Source organism: Myxine glutinosa, chromosome 7 (assembly GCF_964187855.1).
Source record: "Myxine glutinosa chromosome 7, kmMyxGlut1.1, whole genome shotgun sequence".
Classification (NCBI taxonomy): domain Eukaryota; kingdom Metazoa; phylum Chordata; class Myxini; order Myxiniformes; family Myxinidae; genus Myxine; species Myxine glutinosa.
The window spans coordinates 150,356,418-150,380,819 of NC_136267.1; the positions used below are offsets into that span (position 1 = coordinate 150,356,418).

The 24,402-nt window shown below is 45.7% G+C and overlaps 1 protein-coding gene across 2 annotated transcripts in view; it reads right to left on the reverse strand.

Annotated features, from left to right (window-relative positions):
* Positions 1-8,042: 8,042 nt before the first annotated feature.
* SMARCC2 (SWI/SNF related BAF chromatin remodeling complex subunit C2) overlaps positions 8,043-24,402 on the reverse strand; it is a 67,420-nt gene continuing 51,060 nt past the window's right edge. For both annotated transcript variants that reach the window (XM_068123394.2, XM_068123393.2), the window contains exons 22-27: positions 21,315-21,441; positions 17,933-18,084; positions 17,456-17,590; positions 16,398-16,755; positions 16,025-16,186; positions 8,043-8,469 (exon numbers count right to left, since the gene is read on the reverse strand). In XM_068123394.2, the coding sequence (XP_067979495.1) occupies positions 8,405-8,469; positions 16,025-16,186; positions 16,398-16,755; positions 17,456-17,590; positions 17,933-18,084; positions 21,315-21,441 (999 nt within the window). In that variant the 3' untranslated portion in view covers positions 8,043-8,404. The remainder of the gene's footprint in view (positions 8,470-16,024; positions 16,187-16,397; positions 16,756-17,455; positions 17,591-17,932; positions 18,085-21,314; positions 21,442-24,402) is intronic.

Genomic DNA, 24,402 nt, shown 5'->3' on the forward strand with positions numbered 1-24,402 from the left:
CGGGGAAAGGGTATAAAACGATTTATAGTGTTGAAAGTTCCCAAGAGCACAGTGAGCTCCAGCATCAGGAAATGGAAACAATATGGAACGACCTAGAGCTGGCTGTCCGACCAAACGGACAAGGACGACCTTGGTCAGGGAGGTGACCAATAACCCAATGACCTCTGACAGAACTACAGAGTTCCTTTGCTGAGAGAGGATAACCTGCAGCACATGACAGCATGCTTGGAGTTTGTAATAAAGGCACGTGAAAGACTCAGAACATGAGGCAAAAGATTCTGTGGTTTGATGATGAAAATTGAACTCTTTGGCCTGAATGCAAAGCGCTAAGTTTGACGGACACCGAGCACAGCTCATCACCCATGTAACACCATCCCTACCGTGAAGCATGGTGGTGGTGGCATCATGCTATGGTGATGATTTTCAGTGGCAGGGACTGGGAGACTTGTCAGGATAGAGGGAACAATGAATGAAGCAAAATACAAGGAAATACTCTGCCATCTGCTTGGAAATCAGCCAACATCACCGCTTTGCACAAAAAAGGTGCAAAAACAGATCCCAGCAACTACAGACCAATCAGCCTTCTCCCAATTATCAGCAAAGTCATGGAATCCATCATTGCTTCAGATATGAAATCTTTCCTCTTCTCCAATGGCTTGATCTCTGATCATCAATTTGGTTTCAGACCTGGTCACTCTACTCTGGACATGCTGCTTCTGCTTTCTCAACAATGGATGGAGGTCCTCAACGCCAAACAGGAAATTAGAGCCGTCTCCCTTGACATTTCACGTGCCTTCGATACGGTCTGGCACCCTGCTCTGCTCACCAAACTCTCCTCCTTTGGTATCCATGGAAATCTCCACGCATGGCTGGCGGACTTCCTCTCTGGTCGTAGTCAACGTGTGGCCCTGAATGGGTTTCTCTCATCTCCTCTTCCTGTTCAGGCTGGAGTTCCCCAAGGTAGTGTTCTGGGCCCTGTGCTTTTTCTGGTCTTCATCAATGATCTCTCTGACTCTCTTGAAAATCCTCTCCATCTCTTTGCTGACGACTCTACTCTCTGTCGCTCCATTCCTCATCCCTCAGATCAGCAGTCTGCAGCCTCCTCACTCTCTGCAGACCTGGACAAAATCACAGACTGGGCAAACAAATGGAACATGTCTTTCAATCCTGATAAATCTCACACTCTTACGATGTCTCTCCGAAAAGACCGACTGGAAAACCCTCCCATCCACTTTCTGAATAATCCTCTCCAAGAAGTTCTGTCACTCAAGCTTTTGAGTCTCACTATTTGCCATGATCTTTCTTGGGAAAACCACATTTCAAATCTGGCCTCCAAAGCCAGTCGCCGACTGGGCATCCTCCGTCATGCGAAGTCCTTCCTTGGCACACCTGAGCTCCTCACCACATACAAGGCTTTCATCCGCAGCTCTATGGAATACTGCTCTCCCCTCTGGTCTGGTGCTCCTGCCTCACACCTAGCCCGTCTTCACGCTGTTGAAACCAAAGCGTTCAGAATCATTGGAATCTCCCGCGATGAAGCTAACTCCAAGGGCCTTTCACTCACTCACCGCAGGCAGGTTGGTGGTCTTTCTGTCTTCTACCGACTCCTCTCTGGCCTTGCCCCCCCAGCCCTCTCTGGGATCTGTCCCCCAAATATTCCTAGAGGTCGCACAAGATCTGCCTGCAACCCTCTTATGGTTAAACTGCCAAAATCAAGACTTTCTGCTCACCTTCACTCCTCTTTTCTCCCACCTCTGGAACAAACTCCCTCACTCTCTTCAATCCCACTCCACCCTCCAGGTCTTTGAAACAGCTGTTCACCACCATCTCTTATCCTCCCCCATCCAAAACCTTGATCTTTTCTACCCCCACTAATTTCGGTCCCCTTGTGTTTTATACTTCTCCCACCCCCCCCCCCCCTTCCCACGCCTCCTGCCCCCAAGCCCTCTCCCTCCCACACTTCTCCCTGCTCTCAAATGTTGTGGTTGTGTGCTTCCCCTTCTCTCCCCATCTTGTCTTCCGCTCCCTCTTTTTGTATATTTTGTTTGTCTGGTTGATTTGTTTGTGAAATAAATGTTAGCTCTTTCACGAGCCTCGATTCAGTATACAAAAAAAAAAAAAAAAAAAAAATCCTTGAGGAGAACCTGCTTCAGAGTGCAAAAGACCTTAGATTGTGGCGAATATTTACATTCCAACAGGAGAATGACCCCAGGCATGTAGCTGAAAGTCCATGAGTGGACTCTGTTACGGAGTCCTCAAGGATCTCCTGGTCTCGGTAACCTCCGAACCCCGGCAGAAAAATATGTTACCCTGTGTTGAAAATTAATAGTGAAACCACACCAATGATTATAATAAATGAACAAACTTGTATTATAAATCACACACAGGTAATACGGTACAGCAAATGGCCATTAAGAGTATAATTAAAAAAATAACCACCTTTAGAGGCCATTTTTCCCCGCAAAGCGGGGGTTGGCCTTTTTCGGGAACCGTGGTTGTTGTTGTTTTTCGTCCCCTTTTTGAAGCAATGTTTTACGGCCGGATGCCCTTCCTGACGCCAACCCTTTTTGCCGCCTTTAACGACAAACAGGGAATTACCAGTGAACTGGTACTCAATTAGCCGACCTCGGAAGGATGGCAGGCTGAGTCAACCCCCCTGGCGTTAATTCAGCGATCGACCGGGATTCGAACCCAGGATCCTAGGATCCTAAGCCGGCACCCTAGCCGCTAGCCCAACACCAGGGATGTCCCTTCCAGGCCATTAAGAGTGCACTCTAAATATCTCTTATATACAGTCAGGTCACTCACGGCGCGGTCAGCGAGTGCAACGACACTCCTCAATGTCTCTATGACTTTTCCCAAGGCGAATGGGATTCGCTCCAGCGGTCGATGGAACGAAATCCGGTCGGCGCCCGAATCTCGCTCTCCAGTCGATCTCCGAAGCGTGTACAGTTGGCAAGGGTGCTCTTCCCGCCAAACTGTACAACGGCGCCCTCCAGAGGCGCACCTTCACCGCTCCCTCAGCAAACCGCAACGTAATTGGAGACGAAGCGGTCGCACCCACTCATCCCTGACAGACGGTAGGATGTTGGGGGCGAAGATGACACGAAGCAAACGTTCACAGGTGTCCGAAGCACGGGGTTCAAAATGGCCGACGGCTCTGGCTTGAGCCGATGCGACGAGGCAAGGATTCGTCGGAATCTCAGCGGCCCAAATCTGTCTATGCAGATTTCTCCACTCCAGCGAATATTCTTATCGCCGGATGTCCCTTCCAGGAACTCAAAATCCCCTCGCGGCTGTCGGTAAACCTGGCTCGTTACGGAGCGCTGACGTCACGCGTCCTCTACAACTTGTTTCGCGCTGCTTCTTCCTCTTCACCTCATTGTCTTCTCCTTCGGTTTCCTGTTTCATTTACAGTTATCCTTTTTAACTTTTGATAACCGTTCGTGAATAATAAATCTTGTGAAACTAATAATAATACATAATATCAGAAACATGTCCAGTGGGTGAAAACCACCCCAGCGGAAGTGACGAATCCATAACAACTCGAAGCTGTAATCACTGCCAAAGGTGCTTCTATGAAGTATTGATTCAGGGGGTTGAATACTTATGTAATTAGATATTTCTGCGTTTCATTTTTAATTATCTTGTAAATATTTCTAAAAACAAAATTCCACTTCGACATTATGCGGTATTATGTGTAGATCAGTGGCAAAAAAATGTCATTTTAAAACATTTTAAATTCAGGCTGTAACACAATAAAATGTAAAAAAGTGAAGGGTATGAATACTTTCTGAAGGCACTGTACATAGCTCAGTATTACACCTGTGAAAAGCTTAAGTGTGACCATATAGTAGGGGGTTGGGGAAGGGGATAATTCCTCCCACCTTCAGTTGAACAGTAGACCTGACCACCCACTTGGTGAAGGACTTGGGCCAAACCTTTTCCCAAACAAACCCACAAGAAAAGAATAATTGAGATAGCTGTTGCAGTTATGGTAGTAGGATAATCTCTTAAATTAAAAGTTCAGGAACTCCCCAATGTTTTCCTCTCGAAAGGTATGGAAAGTCATAGTTGGCTCACTATTTATGATAAAAGGACTAAATCGAAATTTTGTACATAATCAATAAAAACAGTGATGTGTCCAATGTAAAAGCTATGTTTACATATTTTTGAATTATTTAATGGAAAGGGAAAATATTTACTGCAAACCAAATCATTTTTACATTCAACTTGACCAAATGGTGAGCAAAGGTGAAAAGACATACCTGGATTACAGGTACTGGGTACAGAGCAGCTGCAACCTGCCCAACGCAAATATACTCCTCAATCTCCCAATCCATTAATCCCCAATGCCTTGACCACCACACCTGATGGTGCACAAGCTTTGCCCAGAGCTTTCCCAATATTTGCCTCAAATCGGTAACTTTGTAAACACTTGAGATGTTTGATGTGAATTTACAAGGGTGGTTCATTAAAGGGTGGGCTAGTGTCGGTCTGTCTGCAGAGCTCTTTTCTTCCGACAAAGAAAAGAGCGCCTGAACCACAAGCTTATCCTTGCTTCCTCCGACAGCTAGCGTAGCATACATACCTCAATCAAGGTCCTATAAGTTTCATTCACAAGGTATGGTATTGTTGTAGAAATAACTCCAAGAGGTTAATAGTGCATAACATAAAGCATATACAGACTTGGCATTTAATATGGAATATTTTATTTTTCTTGACTTGGGTTTACTTTCTGAACTCAGTATATCAATCTGGTGAGTTTCTTTTACACTTTGGTGATTTATTTGTTAAAAGAACAATGTCACTGATTGTCTGTCGCAGCAAGAAGTCAACACCAGGATTATATCACAGGTGGCGTGGCAAAATGTACGGACAGGTGCATTTGATGATTGGCTTCACAGTCGGGTACACAAGGGTTGTTGCGTTCTGAATTAGCGGAAAACAACTGCTGCACGTCTCCAAAAGTTATTGCCGCTTCCTCTGGAGATGGTCCGTCAACTCGACAATGCTGTTTGTCATGGAGTGGTGGCTTTACGACATTACGGCATGAAACAGCGTGCTATTGCTCGGCAGTATGGCATCACTCAAGGTCAGGTGTCAAAGATCCTGAAACGAAATGCTCAGAGGGGTGTCCCTACTCCAATACCGAGGCCAGGATGTCCCGCAGAACCACAAGGAGGGATGATCGCCAGCTGCACTGGTTAGTCCGCAATGGCTGTACCAAGTCAGCTAATCGGCTTCGGGCTGAGTGGCAGCAACTGACAAATGTGCCTGTATCCAGAAGGCTAGTCAACCAACGACTGGTTCAAGCAGGCTATCGTGCCAGGCATCCCCTGAGAAAGCCACGCCTGACCAGACAACACCGCCAGCACCGATTGCAGTGGGCCAGAGAGCACCGTCAATGGCAGCCAGGACACTGGAATCACGTGATCTTCAGTGATAAGTCTAGATTTCTGGTCTATCGTCAAGATGGCCGCGTCCGAGTGCATGAAGCCTACAACAAAGATTGTATAGTGCCAAAAGTCCAAGCTGGAGGTGGTGGGGTGACCGTTTGAGCTGCTTTTCATGCAGGGGGCAAAACTGACCTGGTTGTTCTGAATGGAAACATGAACCAGTTCAAGTACAGGGCCATTCTGGAAGAAACTGCTTCCATTTGCTCGTGCAGCCTTTCGAGGAAACTTTGGCTTCCAAGATGACAATGCACGGCCTCATCGTGCTCGCATGATCCAACACTTTCTTGCTGACCGTGGTGTAGAGCATATGGAGTGGCCTGCCATGTCCCCGGATATGAATCCGATAGAGAACTTGTGGGCAGAATTAACGCGTCAAATCGACCACTTGGACCAGCAGCTGACCTCTGTGCGTGAATTGCAGCAGGCTATTGTCACTGCATGGCAAGCGATTCCTGTCCAAACCTTGGCAAATCTCGTGAACAGCATGCCTCAACGTGTACGTGCTCTCCTGAATGCTCGTGGGGGTTACACGAAGTACTGAATTGTAATTTTACTGTCCGTAATCCCAGTCATAATTTCACTTTTGTTTTTGTAAAAAAAAATTTTGGCTAATGTGCAAAATAAAGAGATACTTCTGGAAAACGTACAGAAGTTTAACACAGTACTGTCCATGAATTGAGTTCGATATCAGTTTACATCACTTTCAAGGATCAATTTATTTGTTTCGAAATGTCAAATGTGGTTTTTGTTTCGTTTAAAGGTCACATTAACAAAATCTAGAATAATTTAAACATAATTCCAATGAACTTTTGGTTCTAAGACATCTTGAAAAGTACGTTCACCCCCACAAAAAAAATATTCCATATTAAATGCCAAGTCTGTATTTCCTTAATGAGTGTTTTCGAGTAAGCTTGAAGTAATTAAATGTCTTAATGGATATGCGTCACTTATGTAATAGTTTATTACTATTATTTTTTTGTATACAGAATCGAGGCTCGTGTAAGAGCTAACACATTGAACATGAAAACATGCACCGACACACAAAACATATAACGAATGGAGCGGGAGACAAGAGGGGGAAAGAGAGGAAGCACACAAGCACAACAGAAGAGAACAGGGACATCGGTAGATCTGTGGAAGGGAGAGGGCTGGGGGAGGAGGTAGGGGTACACTCTATAAAGCAAATGAACACCACTAGGAACCCCAGGAAAGAAGTAGGGGATTGAAAGAGGTGGATTTGGGGTGTTTTAACGGGGGTAGAAAAGATCAAGGTTTTGGATGGGGGAAGATAAGAGATGGTGCTGAACAGCTGTTTTAAAGACCTGGAGGGAGGAGTGGGATTGAAGAGCGTGAGGGAGTTTGTTCAGTGAGGGAGTTCAGGCGGGAGAAAAGAGGAATGAAAGAGTGAAGGTGAGTAGAGAGTCTTGATTTTGGCAGTTTCACCGGAAGTGGTTTGCTGGCAGGTCTTGTGCGTCCTGTAGGAATATTTGGGGGACAGAGCATAGATAGAGCAGGGGGAGCAAGGCCAGAGAGGAGTCGGTAGAAGACATTGCACGTGGGGTTCAGTTGCCGTCTGCCCACCGTGTTCATGTGTAATAATCCTCATCCATGTGAGCCTATGTTTTATGTTCTTTCCGTTATGAAATTCGTCCTAAATATTCTCTTAAAGCACTCGCTAGGCCTTGCAGCACATGTTTTAGTGAGAGAATGAACAAGTTCCGTCAATGGTGGTCGGCTGTGCTGTCATTATGCCGAGTTACCCTGCCCACAAGGCTGATTGATGGCAATGGTAAGTGAGATGGGTGCTCGCTGTGCCAAAGCCTGTGGGAGTAAATGGCTGCATCATGCCCCACCAACCAAGCCGCATCTTCCCCTTTCTCCTCAACAAGCGGAATGGGACGATCGGTCATGACCCCCCTGGGACATTGACATCCTACTCGGGTTTGCCTTAAAATCTTCATTGACTTGTTAATTTCCCTATGTCTATCTCCTGCAGTGGGTCTGATGGGCCCAATGGCATAAATAATGAAGAATCTCCCGTTCGTTAGTTGGCAGTGGGTGTGTATCGGTAGTTATTTATTGCTGGCTGCATCATTTATTTTCATGCATTACTTGTTTTCTTCCACCATGCCGTTTGGTTGTATTAAATATACCTGGTCTTGGGGTGAATTCTGATTGTTGTGTTTCTTTTGAGGTGGTGAAGTAACACCCGCTTAGAGGGTAGTTGGTCGCAGCAATCATCGCCGCACCCATGGTCAGCACCAGTCACCTCCAGGTTACTCAGCCAGATTGATAAGGGTGCTTGAACAGCGTAGAGCTTGGTCGACTCGACTGGTCCAACGGGCAAGGTAGCGGAGATCAAAGGCCAACCAACCTTACCTGGAACCGCCGACTCAACTGCCTTCTGTGGTCGTGGTTAAAACAACTCGTCAGGTTGGGGCCGGGCAACTAGGATAACCAACGACTATTACAATATATTTTACGACAGGGCAAGAAAGTGATATCATGTTGTTCACGAGATGTGTATACACACGGCACGTTGCGTTTCAAGCAGAATGCACAAGATTATCGCAAAGCAAATCAAAAGGTGTGTGCCAACTTTATTACTGATGAAAGGTGTCCATTCAAACTAGAGACAACGAAAATGTCCTACATTTTCCAACTAGTTTGTTTTACAATAACAAAAGGAAAATAAAAATAAAAAACTAACATCTTTCATCACTAAAAACTGACCTGGGTCGAGCCTTAGGAGCACGATAGAACGGGGGACGGTAGAGTATACGCAGGTGGGGTCTGTACAGTACTTGGGGATAGAAAAAAAGCACCACGAACTATTCAATTTGAAGCAAAAAAAAAGAAGAAGAAGAAAACCAACACAATACAACAGAACGTAGCACGGCGAACTGCTGGGCTTGCACTCGGAAGCTGCCCTGGGGACGCGGGGTTCACGGACCGGGAGGAATGGAGGACGATGTTGAGCTGTCTTCACTTTGGTTTGCACCGGGCACATCTGCAACAAATGCACCACAGAATTATTTAGAACTAGTGTTGGCCTTTGTTATTTTATTTGAAACAAGGCCAATAGAGAGCGATTAGATTATCCACTTTGATTGCACTTCTACGACGGCATGTTGAAAAGCAATGCCTCCTATTATTTTTCTTCAGAACAGATAATGTAAAGATATTCGAATTAAACAAACATGCCACATTAATCTTTATTTTACCACCGTACATATATATTTCTCAACACAATCACCACTGCGGTCCAGACGTTTCTGCCAATATTCAAGTAGTTTTGTGACTTCATCACGATGGAACGGTGCATCCTGCTGACTGAACCAGTGCTTCACAGCGGCCTTAACATCATTGGCAGAAGATTCTCCATGAAGGTGTTCCTTAGGTTTTGGGGTAGAGATGAAAATCTGATGGAGTCGAGTCGGAGCTGGTGATCTTTTGTGGCGGAATTCCATCGACAGCCTTTTACTCTCAGGGTTGTAATGCTGAAACCAACTCTCATCTCCAGTGCTTCACGCTTCACAGCAATGGCAAAGCCATGCTGCGCTCCGTCATCTGGACTAACGTAGCAGTCAGAACCAATGTACAGACTGTGCTTTTTTTCATTCTTTTTTTTTTTTTTTTTTTTGTATACTGAGTCGAGGCTCGTGAAAGAGCTAACATTTACTTCACAAACAAATCAACCAGAAAAACAAAATATATAAAAAGAGGGAGCGGAAAACAAGATGGGGAGAGAAGGGGAAGCACACAAACACAACATTTGAGAGCAGGGAGATGTGTGGAAGGGAGAGGGCTTGGGGGGAGGAGGCGTGGGAAGGGGGGGTGGAGGGAGAAGTATAAAACACAAGGACACCAAGGACTTCCAGGACAGAAGTTGGTATTTCAAAAAAGTGGAATTGGGGTGAAATTAGCGGGGGTAGAAAAGATCAAGGTTTTGGATGGGGGAAGATAAGAGATGGTGGTGAACAACTGTTTTAAAGACCTGGGAGGGTGGAGTGGGATTGAAGAGAGTGAGGGAGTTTGTTCCAGAGGCGGGAGAAAAGAGGAATGAAGGAGTGAAGGTGAGCAGAGAGTCTTGATTTTGGCAGTTTGACCATAAGAGGGTTGCAGGCAGATCTTGTGCGACCTGTAGGAATATTTGCGGGACAGAGCCCAGAGAGAGCTGGGGGGGGGGCAAGGCCAGAGAGGAGTCGGTAGAAAATGGAAAGACCACCAACCTGCCTGCGGTGAGTGAGTGAGAGGCCCTTTGAGTTAGCTTCATCACGGGAGATTCCAATGATTCTGAATGCTTTGGTTTCAACAGCGTGAAGACGAGCTAGGTGTGAGGCAGGAGCACCAGCCCAGAGGGGAGAGCAGTATTCCATTGAGCTGCGGATGAAAGCCTTGTATGTGGTGAGGAGCTCAGGTGTGCCAAGGAAGGACTTCGCACGACGGAGGATGCCCAGTCGGCGACTGGCTTTGGAGGACAGATTTGAAATGTGGTTTTCCCAGGAAAGATCATGGCAGATAGTGAGACCCAAAAGCTTGAGTGACAGAACTTCTTGGAGAGGATTATTCAGAAAGTGGATGGGAGGGTTGTCCAGTCGGTCTTTTCGGAGAGACATCGTAAGAGTGTGAGATTTGTCAGGATTGAAAGACATGTTCCACTTGTTTGCCCAGTCTGTGATTTTTGTCCAGGTCTGCAGAGAGTGAGGAGGCAGCAGACTGCCGATCTGAGGGATGAAGAATGGAGCGACAGAGAGTAGAGTCATCAGCAAAGAGATACAGAGGATTTTCAAGAGAGTCAGAGAGATCATTGATGAAGACCAGAAAAAGCACAGGGCCCAGAACACTGCCTTGTGGAACTCCAGCCTGAACAGGAAGAGGAGATGAGAGAAACCCATTCAGGGCCACACGTTGACTACGACTAGAGAGGAAGTCCGCCAGCCATGCGTGGAGATTTCCATGGATACCAAAAGAGCAGAGTTTGGTGAGCAGAGCGGGGTGCCAGACCGTATCGAAGGCACGTGATATGTCAAGGGAGACTGCTCTAATTTCCTGTTTGGCATTGAAGACCTCCATCCATTGTTGAGAAAGCAGAAGCAGCATGTCCAGAGTAGAGTGTCCAGGTCTGAAACCAAATTGATGATCAGAGATCAAGCCATTGGAGAAGAGGAAAGATTTCATATCTGAAGCAATGATGGATTCCATGACTTTGCTGATAATTGGGAGAAGGCTGATTGGTCTGTAGTTGCTGGGATCTGTTTTTGCACCTTTTTTGTGCAAAGCGGTGATGTTGGCAGATTTCCAAGCAGATGGAAGATGACCTTGAGCAAAAGAGAGGGTGAAGAGAACAGAGAGAGGGAGTGAAAGAGCGGAAGAACAGGATTTTAGGACCCGTGGGCTGATGCCGTCAGGTCCAGTTGCAGAATCCGAGTCGAGGGTTGACAGAAACTTTTCCACCTTGTCAGGAGGAAAGGACACAGAGTCCAGGAGCAGCTGGGTACGACTGGGTACGGTGTGTACAGAGAGGGATGGGTTTGGGACACAAGATTTAGAGGCAAACACAGAGTTGAGGCATTCAGCTTTTTCACGTGCGGAGTCAGCCGTGTGGCCATTTGAGGTGAGGGAGGGGATGGAGGGGGAACAAACACCAGAAACAGATTTGACCAGACGACACCAGGATTTGGAAGAGGGAGACAGATAAGAGAGTTCGGTCCTGAGAACGGAGAGATATTGTTTCCTGGCTCTCCTGAGGGTGGACACACACTTGTTTCGGGCTTTGTGAAAGGAAATGAGATTTCCTTCCGTTGGATTTGCTTTCCAGGAGACGAAAGCAAGTTGTTTCTGGGCAATAGCCTCACCACAAGATTCCTTGTACCATGGACGGGAGGAAGGGTATGACAACAGAAGACGAGATGGGATAAATCTGTGCATGAGAGAGAGCAGTTTGCTTTGGAAGAATTCCCAGGAAGAATTTATGTCAGAGGCAGTAGAGATGGGAGACCAGTCCAGATGATTGATGGCTGCTTGAAGACCGTGCCAGTTGGCCTGAGTGAAATGCCAGACTCGTCGACGCTGAGGAGGCTCTCTGAGAATGGTCAGAGAGATGTCCACTTTGACAAGCACATGATCAGAAGAGCCGATTGGAGCAGAAGAAGAGCAGCAGACATTTTCAGGGAAGTTAGTCATAACCAAGTCTAGAAGAGAAGATGCTCCGTTGACTGAAATCCGGGTCGGGAAATTGACAGATTGTGTCAGTCCCAGTGAGTCACAGAAGTCCTTTGCTGAAGAGCCATGGCTGGTGAGAGAGGTACCCACACCCAGCCAACTGGCATGGTGACAGTTGAAATCACCACATATGAGGAAGAGAGAGTTGGGATGGGTAGATAGAAGTTGGTCCATATTCTCAGACAGCGAGATGTCGATGGAGTCATCACTGTTTGGTGGACGGTACAACACACATATGAACAAAAGGTGGGAGCGAAGGGGAAGCCGTAGCCAAAGGTATTCCTGGGGGTGAGGTGGAGAGAGGGCAGTGCAGGGCGAGTGAGGAAGAGAGTTTTTTTATAAAGATAGCAACCCCACCTCCAGGACGAGGCTCAAATATTTGACAAGGTTCAAATATCTTTACCCGTTTTGTAGAGAAAGAATAGGAGGCATTACTTTTGAGCATGCCCTCATATATGCAGTAAAGTTTGCATGTGTAGACCATCTCATTAGTTATTGATGTTGTGGTTTTTCTTTTTTGAGAAATATTAAACAACGGTATCTCATACCACAGATTTAGCCATTGCCAAGAGCTTCAGCAAAGAAGACAGAAGACAGAAGACAGCAAAGAAGCTTGTTATATTCATGATGCTTACGGAATCAATCAAATTATTTTTTCAGTTCTTCCTAACACTTGTTTGTGCTTGATAAACTGTTCAGTGATAGGTATCATCCTTTCTTGGATGGGAGAGGTAGTGAGGTGGGGGTGGGGGGGGGGGGGGGGGGGGAGGCGGGAAATCATGTTGGACTATGTTCAGATAGACAGGCCTTCAAAAGGATGAGGACAATATTGCTTCTTCTTTTTTCCGATACAAGATTGAGGCTCAGGGAAGAGACGGAGGGTCAAAAGACAACCAACTGAGGTGTGGGCACAGTTGGGCACAATAAGCAGGGAAATTAATGAACAGTAAAAGAGTTGGGGAGGAAACAGTATATTGCAAGTTAGAGGGTTGGGTTAGGTTGGGATAATAGGTGTAGAAAATATCTCAAGTCGGGATAGAGGATGTACATGTGATGGTAGTACTGTGATGAGAGAGAGAGAGAGACAGAGAAAGAGAAGGTGGTAAAAAGAAAAGGAAGAAAAAGAGTCCACTGACCTGTCGGCGATTCGAGTACAACAGGCCAAGTGCTTCGGCCTCATTTTGAAAGAAATTCCAATAATGTTGAGCGCTTTCAATTCCACAGATTCCAGGAGAGGCAGAGGTGATTCTGGGGTGCCAGCCCATCTGGGAAGAGCAGTACTCCATTGATATGTTTACAATGGCTTTGTAGGCCGAGTTGTTCCAATTTTTCATGGAATGATGGAAGATGCCTCCCAGCAAGAGGTCAACCCAGGAGAGGTCATGGCTGATGGCGAGGCCTGGAAGTTAGACTGAAGCTCTTTTTTTTTTCTTTTTTTGTATACAAGATCGAGGCTCGTGAAAGAGCTAACATTAATCACACAAAACACAAAAAATAAGGGGAGTGGCAGACAAGATGGGGAGAGAGGGGGAAGGACACAAACACAACATTTGAGAGCAGGGAGAACGGGAGAAATGTGGGAGGGGGAGGGCTTTGGGGGAGGTGGGGGAGGTATAAAACATATGAACACTGCAAGGACTTCCAGGAAAGAAGTTGGAATTTCGAGAAAAAAAAAGAAAAAAAAAAGTATCTGGGGTGAATTAGTGGGGGTAGAAAAGGTCAAGATTTTGGATGGGGGAAGATAAGAGATGGTGGTGAACAGCTGTTTTAAAGACCTGGAGGGAGGAGTGGGATTGAAGGGAGTGGGGGAGTTTGTTTCAGAGGCGGGAGAAAAGGGGAATGAAAAAGTGAAGGTGAGCAGAGAGCCTAGATTTTGGCAGTTTAACCATGAGAGGGTTGCACGCAGATCTTGTGCGACCTGTCGGAATATTTGCGGGACAGAGCCCAGAGAGAGCTGGGGGGGCAAGGCCAGAGAGGAGTCGGTAGAAGACAGAAAGACCACCAACCTGCCTGCGGTGAGTGAGTGAAAGGCCCTCGGAGTTAACTTCATCGCAGGAGATTCCAATGATTCTGAAAGCTTTGGTTTCAACAGCGTGAAGCCGAGCTAGGTGTGAGGCAGGAGCACCAGCCCAGAGGGGGGAACAGTATTCCATTGAGCTGCGGATGAAAGCCTTGTATGTGGTGAGGAGCTCAGGTGTGCCAAGGAAGGACTTCGCACGACGGAGGATGCGCAGTCGGCGACTGGCTTTGGAGGCCAGCTTGGAAATGTGGTTTTCCCAAGAAAGATCATGGCAGAGAGTGAGACCCAAAAGCTTGAGCGACAGAACTTCTTGGAGAGGATTGTTGAGAAAGTAGATGGGAGGGTTTTCCAGTCGGTCCTTTCGGGGAGACATTGTAAGAGTGTGCGATTCGTCAGGATTGAAAGACATGTTCCACTTGTTTGACCAGTCTGTTTGAGGTAAGGGAGGGGATGGAGGGGGGAAGAAATACCAGAAACGGATTTGACCAGATGCCACCAGGATTTGGAGGAAGGAGACAGGTTTGAGAGTTCAATCTTGAGTGTGGAGAGATAATGCTTCCTGGCACTCCTGAGGGTAGACACACACTTGTTCCGAGCTTGGTGGAAGGAACTGAGATTGCCTTCAGTTGGATTTGCCTTCCAAGAGGCAAAGGCAAGTTGTTTCAGGGCAACTGCCTTTGAATGGCTGTTCATGGAAATAGGTGAGTTCATTTGTTGATCCTTCCAGAGTGACAAGGTGAGAGTTAGATTTGCCAGGATTGAAAGATGTGTTCCATTTATAAAAACCAGCATCTAATCTCTATAATAAATAAGGTTGTGTAGCTGTAGCTATGCCAACAATATTCACTAATCGATTGGTTGCGGCACTGACCAACTGTGTGTGGCCATTTTGCCATTGTGAGTAAAGCAGCTGCTGTCTACCTTTCAGTGGGATGAGGTTCTGTACGACACAATGCAGATGTGGAATCATCTGCAAAAAGGAAGAGGGTTTCCAGAGCATTGGATAGGTCATTTATAAAGATGAGGAGCAATACTGGGTCTAAGACTGTGCCTTAGTACACGCAAGCTTCCACTGGGAGAGGGCTCCATTAATTGCAACACATTGTCTGCACAAGTGGCGGAAGTCAGAGTCAGTCATGGAGGCAAGCTTGTCAAGCAACGCAAGAGGTCAATGGGTTGAATACTTGAGATATGTCAAAGGGTGATAGCCATGACCACGAGTTTGAAACTCAGGGCCTCCGGCAATTGCTGAGGGGAGATGGAGGGGGGGTGGGGGGGGGGCAAAATGGGCGACTGAAAATACAAGTCCTCACGAGGAGCTGAAACCTTACAGGCTGTGTGTCAACAGCATCTTCAGTAATTTTGCGTGGAAGTCAACACTTTTCTTGGAATGCTTCATTGCCATACAAAGCCTGGTACTGCAACGATGAACCAGACCCTTGACACAGAACTGGTCTCGCTCAGCAGATTGGAAAAGGTCAATTTCTCAGTATCCAAAGAAATCCAAACACCAACAAAGTAGCATCAATATCAAGGTGCTTCATATTGTTTTTGGGACCACTGAAATTTCGCTAAATTATGCAGTTCCAGGGGGTGTAATAGTGATTCAGATGACGACCATATGGTCTTGCATGGCTGCCCGAGACCAACAGTGCATTAAAAAAAAAAAAGCGTCCAAAGCGTTTGAATGACATCATCCTCCATTAATTATACCACCTCACAATTGCTAGCAATGGAGACAAAATTAAAGAAGAAGAATTGGCAGGTATGGCTTTTGCATTACTTATCTGCACAGTTGAAGCAGATAATTGTCTCTGAATATGAATGAATATGAATGAATGAATGGTCACGCTCTTGGTCACGCTCCAACCCTTGGTCACGCTCTTACGATGCGCAGGGATACACCTTTAGAGGCCATTTTTCCCCGCAAAGCGGGGGTTGGCCTTTTTCGGGGACCGTGGTTGTTTTTTTGTTTTTTTTGGTCCCCTTTTTGAAGCAATGTTTTATGGCCGGATGCCCTTCCTGCCGCCAACCCTTTTTGTCGCCTTTTACGACAAGCAGGGAATTACCAGTGAACTGGTACTCAATTAGCCGACCTCGGAAGGATGACAGGCTGAGTCAACCCCCCTGGCGTTAATTCAGCGATCGACCGGGATTCGAACCCAGGATCCTAGGATCCCAAGCCTGCACCCTAACCGCTAAGCCAACACCAGGCTTAATGTTTTAATGTTAACATTATGTTAATGTTAATGTTAACATCTGTCTCTGCAGGAAAATAATCTTTCTTCAATATTGCCAAACAAGAGAGCAGACATCTCACCTGGTACCATGGGCGTGGAAGCCACAATGGTACTCTGCACTGCGGCAGTGATTGTAGGATTCTGCGAGGCAGCCGAACCAGTGCCATTGGCAGTCGGTGGCAGGCCAGCGCCAGGTAGCCCTGCTGACATCTGCTCTGTGGGCAAACCTGGCGGGACCCCTCCTGCAAGAAAAGGGGCGTTGGTTCCAAAACAAATGTGAGGCCACCGTTTAAAAAGTAGTATTCGTTTATGTTGTTTGCCCACCTTTCAGTCTTAAAAAAAAAACAAATTCCCGTGATATTACAAAGCAATGCGATAATGGTATGACTTTCAGATGTCAGTAACTTCAAAGGAAGCATTGATGGTGATTACATTCAACATTTGGAGAAATACCCTGTGTGGAAGGAGCTGACGATAAGGGGTGGGGTGCAGTAGGCAGGCTGGGAGTCTCAGGCATGGTGCTATGAGGAGCAGAGACAGCACCGTGGCCTTGTATTCCTGAAGCTGCTGGCTGCGCACTGGGCGGTGGTGGAAGTTGCTGCTGCTGCTGCTGTTGCACAACGGGGGGCTGTGGGACCGACGAGGCTATTGGCTGCCCATGCGCCGCGGTTGGAATTCCTGGCGGAGGGAGAGGATGTGGATGCTGGAGCTGCTGAAAATGGTGTTGCCGCGCACGCATCTCAGCATACTTTAGCTGCTCCATGTGGAAAGCCTGTCGGTCGGCAAGCAGCTGCTGCCGTTGGTACTCGAGCTGGAGGTAGGGGACACACGATTGTCTGCTCACGATCTCAAAAGCCACGGAAGTTGTGAAAAAATAAAAAAAGGTAATGCATCGTTTAAATGATTAATGATATGTAAATATAAGAGAAGGAATTGATATAAAAGATAATTGGCACACATCATTTGCAAAGAAAAAAAATCTCAAAGTAAAACCATCAGATAACCAGGATCACGATACAACAATTTCAGATGATATTTGACTGAAACGTGTCATTGCAGGGCAAAATGAGACCGAGAAAGACATCAGAAACATGTCTGACTTCCAATCTTAGCTCTACCAGTAGAGTACTTGGTTGACTCAATCATCATCCTTGTCTTATCTTTTCAACTGAAGGTACCTTCCCTATTATAATCTGCTTCCATTGTGAGCCAACATTGTAATGCAACTCAACCTCCCAATCTACCCTCCTCTACTTTGTTAGCAGCTCTATTTTTGCTTTGTCAGCAGCTCTGTATTTTTGTTGTCAGCAGCTCTGTATTTTTGCTTTGTTAGCAGCTCTGTATTTTTGCTTTGTTAGCAGCTCTGTATTTTTGCTTTGTCAGCTATCAAGAAAAGAAGAATTTTGTTTTATTCTTCAAAGCTTGAACGGTCATCATTCTTCGCCACCATCACAAAGCTACCATCGGATGATCGTTTATAAACGTCTAAATTATAGGTCATGGTTTGTTACCGCTTCACGCTCCCTATCCATGATACTCTCCAGCTCCTCGAAGTGCCGAAGTTTGATCTCCAACTTCTTCATCTGTGTTTCCACCAGCAGGGCCACGAGAGACTTGATCTTTCTCTCTTCTACTGAGGCCAGATGCTGCAACCGAGGAGACAAGCAAACCATCAGGTACAAATTAATGAGTTCCTTTACAAGGAACTTCAACGGAGGACGCCATTAGGCCCATTAAAGCATGCGCTTTGGTCGTCAACATATAGTTATTTGTGAGTTCATTTGTGATTCATTTGTGCATCTTTCATGCACTATCCGTTTTAAATGCTGGGCCTCAAGCAAGGAAGCAGCACATAATCCTTTTAAAAGTCTTTGGTATGACTCAGCTGGGGTTCAATGCGCCGACGTCCGAGACTCAGAGGGGGCGTTCTTACCATTACACCACCGCATCTGGTCAAATTCACCCGATGTGTAGTAAAAGCAGCTCACCTTGGCTTTCACAGCGGCGGCGGCAAGCGCTGCAGCTGCGGCAGTGGCCAAATTCCCTTCACCCAGGTCACGTTCCACCGTTCGTTTCTCCTTCCCATCCTTCTTCTCCATTGGAGAACTCTTCCCATCCTCTTCAGGTTCTTTCTCCAACTCTGCCCATTCAGGAAATAATGAATAATGGACATCACATAATAGTGGAAAACGGCTATATAAAAGTTAGTACAACGGTTATTTGTCTGTCATTGACAACATTCACAGGAATCAAAGGGAGGTGCAAAGCACCTCTCCTTTGTACAAGGGATCGTTTTTTCTGGATGCAGCTTTTACATGGGGACTGAAAATGCGTTTCTCGGCTTCTGCTGGACGAAATCGGCTGCAAATTTCAGAAGTAAATGCTTTGTAAGTTGTGGTACTGTGTTCCAAATTTCAGCAACGTCCGTTTATGCATTCTTGAGTTATATTTAGAAAACCCTCGAAATCACGTTGGTGTCTGTCCGTCCGTCCGCCCAAAATGTGTTGGCGCTCATATCTCAACGACTATACATTGAAACTAGCTTAAATTTGGAATATAAATCGGCCAATAGGTTTAGTTAATGGCTTTCAAAACAAATTCCACCTAAGTGCTATAGTTTTTGCTTTAAAATTATATATATATAAATATATATATACATAAATAAATATATAAAAATATATATACACACTTTATAACTCTTAAAATATTATTACACAAATCTAACATGCTGGCCCAATGGATAAAGCATCTTTGTATTTATTTGCCAGATGTAGGGCGCCCCTTTATATGAACTTTTCTAGCGCATTACTTGGTTCCTCCTCAGAACACAAGGGTAGTACAGCATGCACACAAGATTTTTTGAATGCCCCTCATTTTGTATTGTTTGGCATTTTCTACAAGCTTTGAAATGTCCCTGCTTTTATATAGTTTGCCACATGGCACATACCATATAAAGTGGCCTTTTCTATGCCCCTGGAATTTTCCCCAATAATCCCATTAATGGTGATCAGAAGCAACCCATCCAATATGTTGATGATGATGTACACCTCAAAAATAATTTACAATTAACACAACCGTTTATGTTGAACTAATTTTTAGTAGGAATGAGTAATACCCAATTCCTGAGGGAGCAAAATGTGATGTCAATACCTCCCTTCCTCGGGAGGGGCTGGGGGAAGGTGAGGGTGGATTTATTTCATTACCATGACCTGATCCCTGGGTACCCCGATCACTTATGCATAAATTACATGGAAATTGGCCAAGTTATTTTTGATTCTTATAAGGTTTTTTTGTTAGCCTCATGTTGAGATGTGCATGGAAGAAGTTTCGGGAACTGAGTGGCGTGCTGATGATGAGGGGAGTGTCGTTGAAGCTGAAGGGAAAGGTGTATGCTGCATGTGTGAGAAGTGTTATGATTTATGGGAGCGAGACATGGGTAATGAACGTAGAGCAGCAACCAAGGTTGGAAAGGGTGGAAATGCGAATGGTTCGACGGATGTGCGGAATATCGTTGAGAGAGAAGAAGACAAATGATGAATTGCGAAAGATGATGGGAATAGAGCCTGTGATTGATGCTGTGAAGAGGAACAGGTTGAGATGGTTTGGTCATGTGTTGAGGAAGGATGAAAGTGACTGGTTGAGAAGAGCGATGGAAATGAATGTAGAAGTAAGTAGAGGACGGGGAAGACCGAGAAAGACTTGGCTAAAGATGGTGGAAGAAGAAATGCGGGCAAGGGGGTTAACAAGGAGAGATGCAGAAAATAGGGCAAAATGGAGAAGATTGTCATGGGGACCGCAAGGCTAACCCCCGCTCTAGTAGGGAAAATGGCCTTTAAAATGCATGTTGTTGTTGTTGTTGTATATGGTTTTTTTGTATGACATCATAGAAGGGATTATAGTTCTTACTCACTTCAAAAGGAAAATGCAGTTTGGCTTTATCTTACAAAGAAATAAATTCATGTCATACAGATCTTTAGGCCACTTGAGGTGTGAAAGTCAAATCCTGAAACGCGCCGACTGACCATTTGAATCAAAGGTCTTTTTTTATCTCCACGGTTAAAAAATTTTTTTTTTAATCCCAAGGGTATTGTAATCATCTCCGTCTGTCTGTATGTCTGTCACGCTATCTCCTCCTTAATGGTTGTGCAGAAATTCACCAAACTAGATAGTTATGATCACCACATGGCAAGAAGGTGCGAGAGCAAGAACATTTTCTGCCCTGTCCCTGAGGGTGTGGGTTAAGAGATCAAATATGAAATTATAAAATAAAGAAGAAATTTAAAAAATAAAATGAAATTGAAATTACGGGCACATTTTAAAACACCTTTCATGAAACTTTATATCCAATCAACATTGGGGGCACATGAATTATGTAACAATTTTTTGGGATTTGACCCCTGTTCGTGCTCAGGGGAAGGGGACCGTGTCTCTCAGGGGTCAAAACATGGAAAGAAAATTTGACCTCAAATTTTATATTTTGGCCATTCCTGGTGGAACATTTTGCCATCTTTACCTCCGCCACCGAAGGTTGTTTTCACCCCTGCCCGTTTGCCTGTGAACAAGATATCTCAAAAGGTTGTGGACTGATTTGGACGAGAGGTAGTGTATGTGACAAGGACGAAATGATTAGATGTTGGTGAAGATCCGGATCCGGCTAGTATAATTTTTTTAAAAGTGATTCTTCACCATTGGGAGATGGCCAAAAATTATATATAGCACGACAACTCAAAAAGTTATGGATGGATTTGGACGAAACTTTGTGGACAGGTTGGGTGTGTGTGACAAGAACTAATCGATTTGATTTTGGTGAAGTTCTGAATATGGATTCGGATGTGAGAATTATTTAAATTTTAAGTGATTCTTCACCATTGAGAGATCGGGCAAAACGCGATATACAACATGATATTTATAAAAGTTGTGGACGAGTTATGACTAAACTTGGTGGACAAGTTGGTTAGGTGACAAGTCCAACCTGATTAGATCTTGGGGTTAAGGTCCGAATCCAGATATGACCTATCAGTGGGATACAAAACAAAACTGTTCAGCCTGGCGGAGGTATGCACTCTACCGAGTGCCCTTCTAGTTCAACTTTTATTTAGGTGGGAAGAGTGGGGATTTGCGATGGTGTGCCATCGACTTCACTCTGATCTCAAGTAAAGTTGGAATTTCTCGTTGAACTTCACCAAAACAATTACATAGACTTGACAAGCAGTTGCATCATTAACGATTCACATGTGAGTCAATACCAATGCAATTGCACTGTGCAAATCTCGCTTACTTTGCATTATTAGAGAGGACCTTTCCGAGAATAAACGACGTTTCAGACACCACGGATGGTTTTGTTTCTAAAGCACCTTGTCACGAACAAACCTTTATTCTTTTCATCTTTTCCCTCATTTTCCCACTCCATGTCTCCGTCCTCTCCTTTCTTCTCGCCTTCACTACCTTTATCCTTTGGAGAATCTTCCACTGCATCAGACAACTTGTTCTCCTCGTGCTGAAACGTTAGAAGCACTCGGTTATCAAACACAACACACGTGGCACATGCTGAGGGCTAAAGGTGTACAAGTACTCGTGTTCATGATATTGCAAGTTTCAATGCCAGTACGATGTTGGTTCGTACATGCACATGTGTACACATCCTCCTCATTAATCGAATCACAAATAAACAACAACGAACAACCTTCCCTTACATTGTGCATTAATTGGTGGAAAGTTGGGGTAAGAGCCCCCTACAGTCGATGTCACATGCATGTCGTTTCGGCATTTTTTTTTTTGTCAACTTGGGAAGATTTCAAAAGCTTGCAAACAAAATGAATCATCCAAGGTCTTTTGAATAACATGGATCGGCATACTCATTTCATAACACCAATATAATCTTCCGAGAAATTCCATCATAAGCATACAGTCGTGGGCAAAAAATTTGGCACCTTTGCACTTTTTTCAAATAACTCACAATTTTCTCGAAAAATAAGTTGAAATTGACAAAAGTATTTGGTCTCCACAATTCTTAATTTCACTGTTAATAATAATAATAATAATACATTTATTTTATATAGCGCTTTTCAAGAAGCCCAAAGGCGCTTTGACAGAGTACAAAAAACAAGTGCAAAAAGACAAAAATCAATAGGTAAATAATCAAAGCAAAAGGAAGGCGAAGGAGAAGAGATAGTCAGGGGTTAAATGCTGTGGGTTAAATGTTGAATGCAGTGTCGAACAGGTGGGTCTTGAGTGATGTTTTGAATGTGGTGAGTGAGGAGGAGTCTCTGATGGTGTGAGGTAGTGAGTTCCAGAGGGTGGGAGCAGCGATGGAGGAGGCCCTGTCCACCCAGGATCTGAACTTGGTCTGGATGGGGGGGGGGGGGGGGGGGTCAGGAGGTTGGTACCCGGAGGTTGCGGGTGGGAGTGTGTCTGGAGAGGAGGTCAGTCAGGTAGGATGGGGCCAGGTTATGGAGGGCTTTGTAGGTCAAGGAGGATTTTGTACTGGATTCTCTGGGGGATGGGGAGCCAGTGAAGCTTATAAAGGACGGGGGTGATGTGGTCACGGGTCCGGGAATGGGTGAGTAGACGGGCAGCGGAGTTCTGAATGTATTGGAGTTTATTGGTGATTATTGAGGGTGAACCATAGAGGAGGCTGTTGCAGTAGTCCAGACGGGAGGTGATGAAGGTGTGGATGAGGATTTCTGCAGCCGTGGAGGAGAGGGATGGACGGAGACGGGCGATGTTTTTCAGGTGAAAGAAGGCTGTCTTTGTGATCTGTTTAGTGTATTTGTCGAAGGAGAGGGTTTGGTCAAAGATGATGCCAAGATTCCGGATGTGAGGGGAGGTGGATACTGGGAAACCGTCAATGTTGAGGGCAAAGTTATGCGTGGATTTGGTGAGCGTTTTTGGGCCAATGATGATTATTTCAGATTTATCATAGTTAAGTTTGAGGAAGTTGATTTGAAGCCAGGATTTTATTTCAGTGATGCAGTTTGTCAGGATAGAGTGGGTGGCGGTGGAGATGGACTTGGTGGAGATGAAAAGCTGGATGTCATCGGCGAAGCAGTGGAATTGGAGACCATGACGGCGGATTAAGTGACCAAGGGGGGACAGGTACAGGATGAAGAGGAGGGGGCCAAGAACTGAACCTTGGGGGACACCTTGGGGGAGGGGAGCAGTGGGTGATTTGCAGTTATTGATGGAGATGAACTGGCGTCTGTCAGAGAGGTATGATTTGATCCAAGAGAGGGCAGTGCCGGTAATGTTAAAGGTGGTTTCAAGTCGGGTGAGGAGGATGGTGTGATTGATGGTGTCAAAGGCGGCGCTGAGGTCGAGGAGGATGAGAATGTTGAGGTTGCCGGCGTCAGAGGAGAGGAGAAGGTCGTTGGTGATTTTGAGGAGAGCAGTTTCAGTACTGTGGTTGGAGCGGATTCCGGATTGGAATGTTTCATACAGGTTATTGGCAGAGAGGTGATGTTTGAGTTGAGTGGCTACAGCGCGTTCCAAAACTTTTGACAGAAAGGGTAGGTTGGAGATGGGTCTGAAGTTGTTTCGGGTGTCAGGGTTGAATCCAGGTTTTTTCAGAATGGGGGTAACAGCAGCAATTTTGAGGGATGGTGGGACGATGCCTGTAGACAGGGAGGAGTTTATTGTTGCAGTGATAAGTGGAGAGAGAGCAGGAAGGGAGGCCTTGACAAAGCTGGAGGGGATGGGGTCAAGAGTGCAGGTGGCAGTTTTCATTCCTATGAGGAGTTCAGAGAGGTCAGTAGGGGAGACTGGGGAGAACTGAGACAGGGGTTGGCAGGATAAGGGGGGGCAGGTGGTTTGAGGGGGAGCGGGTGCGGTGGTGGTTAAGCTGTTGTAGATGTTGTCAATTTTGCTTTGGAAGAATGAAAGGAAGGAGATGCAGTTTTCTACTGTGAATGACTGGGTGGTGGTGTCCAGGGGGCTGAGGAGTTTGTTTATTGTAGAGAAGAGTGCTTTTGGGTTTCCAGAGCCAGAGTGGATAATTTGAGAGTAGTAGGCGGAGCGGGCGCGGGAGAGGGCATCTTTGTAGTGCTGTAGGTGGTCCTTGTAGGCTTGGGAGTGAATTGTGAGACCTGTTTTATTGCGGAGTCTTTCAAGTTGGCGAGCACGAGTTTTCATCAGGCGGAGTTCAGGGGTAAACCAGGGAGCAGAATGGGTGAAAGAAACTGTTTTGGTTTTTATAGGCGCAAGCTGGTCAAGGCAGGAGGAGAGAGTGTGGTTGTAGTAGTCAGTGAGGTCAGAAGGGGTGTGGAGGTCAACGAAGGGAGAAGTTGACATTTTTTCAGAGAGGGTGGATGAGAATGAGGTAGGTGAAAGAGCGTTTAGCTTACGGAAGTTGATAGTGCGATAATGCCTTGGTGCTGGGGTGGGGATGTTGATGGTCATAGTGATGGCTAAGTGGTCAGAGCGGGTGAGGTCGGAGCCAGAGAGATGGTGCAAAATTAATCCA